This window comes from Balaenoptera acutorostrata, chromosome 2, assembly GCF_949987535.1.
Source record: "Balaenoptera acutorostrata chromosome 2, mBalAcu1.1, whole genome shotgun sequence".
In the NCBI taxonomy this organism is placed as follows: Eukaryota; Metazoa; Chordata; class Mammalia; order Artiodactyla; family Balaenopteridae; genus Balaenoptera; species Balaenoptera acutorostrata.
Genome location: NC_080065.1, coordinates 182,852,755 through 182,860,570, shown reverse-complemented (window position 1 = coordinate 182,860,570; position 7,816 = coordinate 182,852,755). Strand labels below are relative to the sequence as shown.

At 60.1% G+C, this 7,816-nt stretch overlaps 1 protein-coding gene across 3 annotated transcripts; it reads right to left on the bottom strand.

The window, feature by feature from the left end:
- Positions 1 to 262: 262 nt before the first annotated feature.
- On the bottom strand, positions 263 to 7,816 carry PLIN5 (perilipin 5). 3 transcript variants are annotated; one of them, XM_057538342.1, is made up of 8 exons: positions 7,732 to 7,816; positions 6,852 to 6,916; positions 5,831 to 6,026; positions 4,832 to 4,914; positions 4,279 to 4,459; positions 3,174 to 3,373; positions 1,521 to 1,634; positions 263 to 1,294 (listed from the first exon to the last, which is right to left on the bottom strand). In XM_057538342.1, exons 2-8 carry the CDS (start codon positions 6,909 to 6,911, stop codon positions 764 to 766), a joined length of 1,365 nt encoding a protein of 454 aa, XP_057394325.1. In that variant the 5' UTR covers positions 6,912 to 6,916; positions 7,732 to 7,816; the 3' UTR covers positions 263 to 763. The 3 variants fall into 3 exon arrangements, with proteins under 3 accessions (XP_057394325.1, XP_057394328.1, XP_057394324.1); XM_057538345.1 differs by having other exon boundaries at positions 6,852 to 6,913; positions 7,732 to 7,814; XM_057538341.1 differs by having other exon boundaries at positions 6,852 to 6,933; positions 7,732 to 7,810.

Here is a 7,816-nt window from a genome sequence, read left to right as displayed (position 1 = left end):
TCGATCCTGCTCCTTGCAGTTTCCAAGAAATTCATTAAAGTGGGAACAGCTTCCATTCCAGGAACCTACATCCGAATGCTTAACCCGGGTGGGTGGGGCACTAACGGGGAACTCCAGACAAGATGTCAAGCTGGTCAGGGAGGCGTCACTCCTTTCAAATTTCGAACCCTGGCTTGTGCCATACAGTCGCACACCTCTGAGGCCCCCAGCACCCCGACACTGAGACCCACCTCGGCTGGAACAGAGGCCACTGGCCTTTGGACAACACGAAGCACCTTTATTCTGGAGAGCAAAACCCCAAACAGCAAAGCAAGTGGGTGTGGCAGGTCCAGCTGTTGAAGCATCTTTGGGGACCCCTCAGTCCGGGATAGACAAGCTGGGGGAGGAAGGGGACACTCACTTTTCAAAACCCCAGACAGAAGCGTGTGCTTCTATCTGGGCAAAACATGCGACTCTCTGGGGAGTTTTGATCAGCTTCTTGGGGTGGGGCAATGCGGGACCACAGCCAGTGAACGCAGCTTGGGGCTAGTCAGACCTGAGTTAGGTTCAAGTCCTCATATGTCCAAGGGAAAGACTGGGGATGGTCTAATATCAGTGAAGCTGGTCTAGGATTCAGAGTTAGGTCCCCAGCCCCCAACTCCGTGCCTGGGCCAAGGCCAAGGCATCGGCTAGTAATGCTGATGCATGGCCGCTAGGGGGCAGCAGGGATCTCGGGGTGCAGGACGGCCTCCAGCTGCTTTCGCGGTCCCACGGCCCCATCGGGTCAGAAGTCCAGTTCTGGCATCAGGGTGTGCTTGCGGCGGCTGGGGGACTTAGGCTCCTCCTCGAGAATGTCCCCGGGGAGGCCCATCCCGTCCCCGTACTGGGCCTGCCAGGCTCTCTGCTGGGCCGGCCAGTTCAGGTGCGCCCAGCGGGGGTCGGGCCCCCCCACGACCTCGTCCACCAGGGCCTCCAGGTCGGGCGGGGGCCCGGGCCGCTCCACGAGGATGGGCGCGAAGGGCCCGACCAGCCAGGGCAGGGGCACGGCCTGCACCACCAGCTCCAGCAGCTCTTCCACGCACATCTGGGCCCGGGCCACGCGGCCCCGGCCCTCGGCCAGCACGGCCGCCGGCACGTCCTCGAAGCAGCTGGCGTCGGCGAAGGCGGCCTGCAGGGCGTCCACACTGCGCCGCACCTCGGCCACCTTTTCCTGGGCGCTGGGGGGCAGGCCCCGCACGCTGGTCTCCAGCGCGTCCACGGTGCTCTGCAGCTCCCGCATCAGGCTTCGGGACAGCACCAGGGTCTCCAGTTCCGCCTGCGGGGGAGGGGAGGGGAGGGGAGGGGAGGGGAGGGGAGGGGCCTGGGTGTCCCGGATGGACCCCCGCCAGGACCCCCGCCCTGCCTCAGTTTCCCCATGGACTCTCGAACCAGCTGACCTCAGTACTTGGTTGGAGCCGGCTGGAGCCCCGCCCCTGGCAACCCCTGGCAGATCCAGAACCCCTCCCACGCCCCCCCAACCCCCCTCCTCCACGCCATCTTACCTGACTGCGGCAGCTGTTTTCTGGGGAGTGCTGGCTCCAGCCCTCCCACAGCTCATGCACCTTCCCAGGGCAGGCTGGGGTGATGGGCGTCACCCCGCACTGCATGTGGTCAATCTGTGGGGACAGGGGCCACAGTAGTCAGAACTGGAGGATTTGGAATGTTGGGGGGACCAGGACCCCAGCCTGGATCTGGCCTCAATAGGCATTTCCGGAACATCCACTGTATGCAAACCTTCCGCGCCTACGGATCCAGCCTGGCCGATCTGCCCATTTTCTCCCCTGCCCGTGGTCAGACCTGAGACCTGTAGTTCCCCTGAAACTCAGACTCACTGCCAGGTTTTGCCTATGCTTGTGCCTCTGCTAGGAACACTCTTCTCTCCATCCCATCCCCCTGCCTGGTTCACTTCAGTTCAAGTCTCACTGTAGACGTCACCCACTCCAAGAAGCCTCCCTTCCCCGGCTCCTGGCTGGGTGGATCCCTCCCTCCGGGTCCCACAGAACCCAGCATGCTCTCCCATCATGACCCTAGCCCCCCTACTGGCCTGTGAGTGTCCTGAGGGGGCCACTGTGCCTTCAGTGCCCAGGACAGGGCAGGTATTAGAAGATTAATAGAAATAAACTGTGATCCACACAGTAGAACACAGTCTGCCCTCCGTATCCGCGGGTTCTGCATCTGCGGATTCAACCAAGATTCGCAGTTGGTTGAATCCGTGGATGCAGAACCGGTGGGTACAGAGGGCAAACTGTACTGCGCCATTTTACAGAAGTGACTTGAGCATCCTCGGATTTTGGTATCCGTGGGGGGTCCTGGAACCAATCCCTCGCAGATACTAAGCGATGACTGTTATTCAGCCTTAAAAAGGGAGGAAATTCTGAAACACGCTACAACATGGATGAACCTTGAGGACGCTCTGCTCAGTGAAATTAGCCCACTCCGGTGCTCACAGGTGCCCTCTGGTGGCTGCTTCAGGAAGGACAGACTGCGGGGTCCAGGATGGGAAACCAGGACCAGGTTGAGTAATCATGGGGGCTGGACCCAGGTGGAGCAAGAGGAAGGAGGAGGTGTGGGCGGGTTCTGGGTAGACTTTGAAGGCAGAGCCAACAGTACTGGCTGATATGTCGGATGTGGGAGAGGAGGAGAAGAGGGAAGTTGAGGGTGACTCCCCGGTTTTGGCCTGAGGCCCTGGAAGGACAGGGCTGTCATCAGTTGAGATGGGGAGAGGGATGCAGGAGGAGCAGGTTGGGGGCGTCTGAACTCATCAAACCCAGAAAACAGGAGCTGTTATGTTCCTTTGGAGCAGGGAGCGATGCACAACGGGGAAAGAAGCTGGGTTATCAGCTAGAAACTAAAGGCTGGGAAGATTGTGATTGGTGATGGGAGAGCCCGGGAAGAGGTACCTTCACTCTCTTCCCATCCATCTTAACCGCCTATAACTTCCCCTCCTCCACAAAACCTCTTCCTGCCTCCCCAGGCTGAGCCTTGACCCCCACTGAATGCCTCCAGCCCCAGGTCCCTCTGCCCCAGCCCTGCACATACACGGTTCTGCCTCCCCCTTTCAGACTAGCAGGGGACCAGGTAGTCCGCGGGCACTCAATCCACGCATGCTGGCCTGCATCACGAGGTGGGAAAGGGGGCAGGCAGAGGGCTCTCACCAGCTCCAGAGTCTCCTGCAACTGGGCCAGTGTGTCCTGGGCGTGGTGTTTCCTCCGTCTCAGTTTCCCCAGAGAGTGCTCATATGCCAGGTGGCGGAGCCGCGCCGACAGGGAACCCAGGCGTACAAAGTAGCCCTGCTGTCTCCGCTGCTCTTCCACAGAGCCCACTTCCGGGCCCTCAACCTCCGCTGCCAGCGCCGCTGGAGGACAGGATGGGGAGGGGAGTCAGCGTGCCCACGCCCTCTGCTTCTGGGTGGACACGCCCATGGGCTCTCCCACAGCTTGTATATTTCCCCTCTACAATATCAATTCATGCGACCATCCCCAAGCCCTCCGATGTAGGCACTATTATTAGCTCTATTTACAGATGAGGAAACCCAAGGTAAATAGAGGTGAAGTCCCACAGGGTGCAAGAGGCTGACCCGGGATTCGAACCCAGGCACTCGTAACCACTTTACTGACTGCCTCGGTTCGAATCCCGGGTCTCTTTACCTCGATTTTCCTCATCTGTGAATGGAGCTTATAATAATGAAAGAGTCGCTTACAAGTGTTCGGCCCACAGAAGGTGCTTCAAAAATGGCTCACAGCCTTTCTGCGAAGGAGGGGGCACGCCCCATGTTCCTCTAGTGCCATAAAGCAGGGTTTGGAAGTCAGACTGTCTCCAGGGTCAACGGACCAGATGTAGAACACTGGAGAATGGTGGGGTTTAAGGGAACCACGTAAAGGGGAGGACGCCATTCAACCCAAATGTCTGATTTTCCAAGGCAAGTTAGAAATCAGGATTTGTAGGGCAAAACCTGATTTTTAAATGCATGTGATGAATTAAACCATTTTAAAGGCATTGCACAGGCCAAATACTACAGTATGGGGGGCCACCAGCTGGAGGCCGTGGCCCTCAAGGCTATAAGCCCCATATACTCTTGGGGCTCTGGGTAGTCAGATTTCTAGTAGGATGCGGGTTGGGGGAGGTCAGGCCTGGGCTGGAGCTCCATGTTCCCTACTGATCTGCTATGTGGCCTTGGGTGAGGCCGGGACCTCTCTGATCCGTCACCGCCAGGGATGGGTAGGAGGATTCAGGGGCGAGCGGGGAGGGCTCTGGCCTTACCAAGCTCCTCCTCAGTCATGGGCAGGAAGTGGTCTACCAGCTCCTCTGACTTGCCCAGCACGACGTCCACGGCGTGGCTCATGGATCGTTTCAGCTCCACACTCCAGCGGCGGCCTTGCCGAGCCAGGCCCACCACGCCTGTCATGCCACTGGCCACTGCGTCCTTGGCCGAGTTCACCACCTGGCGGAAGGGGCCCAGCTCCAGTTGCTGTAGGTCTCCAGCTCCCTTCCCCTGCCCCCAGCTCCCTGGGGCTGCGGGGCAAGGACCCCTGGCCCCTGTTTGGCTCTGGGCCACAATTTCCCCTCTTACAAAGTGTAGGAAAATCAAATCTCTTCCTCATGGGGTTGCTGAAGGGATTCCCAGCACCAGCTGGCACATATTATGTGCTCAGTAAACACGGGTGTCAATGATTTTCATCTGGCTGCTGTTTTGTTCCAGTTGACCAAAGCCTGACTGGGTCCTGGAGTCCAGCTGGCCCAGGTGTTCAGGCTGCGTTTCTCGCTGCCACCTCCACCCCCTACAGCTTCCCCACAATCTGGTGGTGCTGGGTACCGTCTCTGAAGGTTGCTGGAGAAAGGGCAGCTTCTCCCCCAGCTTGTCCAGGCCCCTGCAGGCGAGATCGTTCACTGTGGCCACTGGAGACAGAGAGGCAGCGAGCGAGAATTGGGGAGATGTCGAGGGAGAGAGGGACACAGGGACATAGAGAGAGGGGATGCTGGAGGGAGAGGCAGAGAAAAAAGGAGACACACACACATACGGAGGGAAAGACAGAGGGGGCACCTGGCTGGCCCCCTGCAAGGGGCCGGGACCCTGAGCGTGTGGGTGAGCCACCAGGCTGGACGCTGCCTCTCTGCCCTTCCCGCCTCCGCCCTGCCACCGCTGCTGCCAGCACCAAGGTGACTCCTCACCCATGTCCAGCTCAGACGCCCCAGCGAGCAGGCTCAAGGTCACACAAGCTGGCTGAGAAGGAGGCGGGTGAGGCCCTGGGCTGGGACCCTCAGGTGATCCCCTTCCTTGGTCAGATGCGAGGCCGAGGGTCTCTCTGTCCCCCAACCCCACTGCCAGGTTGGACCCCCTGAGCTGGTCACAGGCTCAGGACGGGTGGAGGAAGGGGTAGACGGGAGGGAGATTGGACAGGCAAAGGGACCCAAGGCACATCAGGCTAGCCAAAGGGAGGAGGACAGTGAGACAAGATGGGGACAAAAGGAGGGGGCCCCAAGGAAACAGCTAAGGGCAGACGGGCAGGTGATCAAACTACAGAGGGACAAATAAGCAGAGACAGAGGGCAGAAGGGATGCAGGTAGAATGGGGGACGGGACAGGCAGAGAATGGAGGGTGAGATGGCACAGGCAGAAGGACCAAGAGAGGGGATGACACAGGTGGATGGGGGACAGGCAGGTGGACAGAGTAAAGGCACGCAGCATAGGTGAGACTGCAGAGGGACACCCGTCTCAGGGGGTCCACTGCAGCACCTGTCATGCAGATGGAGCATGAGAGGGTGGGGCAGTGGGACAAACCACAGGACCCAGGACTCTGGCCAGGGGGACTCACGCTGGGGCTGCAGGTGGCTCAGCAGCGGCTGGGCGTGGTCCAGGGCACGCGTGGTCAGGCCGCACACGCAGTGCTCAGCCAGGCGGCAGGCGGAGCCCAGCAGCGGGTGCTTGTCCTTGGCGGCGCTGTAAGCATCGGAGACCGCGGTGCACGTGGCCCTGACCAGGGGCAGGGCCGCCACACGCTGCACCACGTTCTGCAGGAAGGGGTGGCATCAGAGGGGTCCCAGGTGGAGGTGGGGGGCTCAGCCACATGCTAGAGAGCCCATTCACCCTCTCTGGGCCGGGACGAGGGGCAGGTGAGAGGGGTTGGGGGGGAAGTGTATTGAGCGCAGCTGCGTGCAGGCAATGGACACCCACGCCGAGGTGCGCCTAGAGCTCCTGTTCTCAGCAGCATACACAGAGCGGGACCGGTTCTGAAAGACTCAAGTCTCCTTAAGGGAAGAGCCATTAGTGTCTGGTCATTAAGGGCACAGCCTCTGGAGCAAGACCACCTGCGTTCAGTTCTGGTTCTCCACTTTCAAGCTGTGTGAGTTTGGGCAAGTGCGTGAACTGCTCTGTGCCTCAGTCTCCCTATCTGTAAAATGGGTTTCTAGGGCTGTGATGGGGATTCAAGGAGTACAATATGTGAAGCGCCTGGAACAGTGAATGATGCAGAGTATAGGCTGTGATTGCTGCTATTATTATTGTTGTTGTTGTTAAGAGTGCCATGATGGTGGACACAGAAACAGAGAGATACAGGTAGAGACCCAGAGATGGGAGTGGGAGAGAGCTGGGCAGAGGCCAGGTAAGCTGGCTGGGAGTGTCTGGAGAGACACATCCCAGAGACACACCCTTCCCTGGGCCTCACTTTGCCCCTCTGGGAAATGGGTAGAATGTGCCTCCCCCAACCATGCTCCAAAATGCCCTCAGAGTAAGGTGCTCGAAGCAAGGGCAGGGGGACCCAGTCTGAAACTGTCCCAGGAGGGACTGCTCCCCCACCTCCTCCCGTGCCGAGCTCCATGGGAGGAGAAGCCCCTTACCTGCTGGTCCTGCTCCCACAAGCTGGGTCTGGGGGCCTGAGCCGCCTCGTCTTCTGACATGCCTACTGCAAACAGGGTCACCCTGGGGGCAGGACAGAGTGACGGGCCCCTGCACGCCAGCCCTCCCGGCTCCCGCCCAGGCCCTGGGTTCTGTCTGGCTGGGCTTGGTGACCCGGGCAAGTCTCCTCCCCTCTTGGGGCCTCAGTTTCCTCATCTGCAAAATGAGGTAATGATAATGCCTACCTCAGAGCGCCCTGGGCAGGGACAATGCATGCACAGGGCCCTGTACACAGTAGGTGCATAGTAGAGAACCTCTGACAAAGTGGAGGCCCTGCAGTGATTCAAAGCATGGGCTCTGGGCAGAGAGACACCTGAGTTCGAGTCTGGCCATTACCTGCTGTGTGACTTTGGGCAAATGCCTTCACCTGTGTGGGCTGTTGCCTCCGCTGCAGCTAGGGAAGATCCCTGTTGCCCTGGCCCGGGATGGAACCGAGCAAGCAGCCCCCTGCGGGGGTGCAGGTGGTTGCCGCAGAACCCCAGTAAACCCACAGTCCAGTTTGACACACAGGGAAACTGAAGCACACAGCAGGTCCATGGTGGGCCCAAGGTCACTCAGCTAAGTAGACTCAGAGCGGGACTTCGACCTCAGACTCCCCGCCTGCAGTTCTTCCCCCGTCCGCACCCAGCGCCCTCAGAACCCTAGTCCTCTCCCAACTGGGTCCTGAGCTTTTGCCAACTGGACCAAGGGTCTCAGCCACCTGCTCCGGCCTGTCACACCACTCCTCTCCCCAAGCCGCTGGACTCTCGCCCTCCCACCCACCCACCCACCGCGCCCCCGGGCCTGCTGGGCACTCCTGGACGCCGCCCGCGAGGCACTCACCCGGGCGCGTTCAGCCTCAGCCCCCAGGTACTGCGGCAGACCCCACACTTAAACTCCAACCTCCGACGCCAGCCTTCCCCGCCCG

What these genes read in the sequence shown, in the direction of transcription:
- PLIN5 (XM_057538342.1), bottom strand. Translation starts at nt 6,911, where the DNA reads ATGTCAGAAGACGAGGCGGCTCAGGCCCCCAGACCCAGCTTGTGGGAG. An exon ending in TGTGGGAGCAGGACCAGCAG is followed by an intron (nt 6,027 to 6,851) that starts GTAAGGGGCTTC and finishes CCCTTCCTGCAG; the next exon opens with AACGTGGTGCAGCGTGTGGC. An exon ending in TGCAGGAGACTCTGGAGCTG is followed by an intron (nt 1,635 to 3,173) that starts GTGAGAGCCCTC and finishes CTGTCCCCACAG; the next exon opens with ATTGACCACATGCAGTGCGG.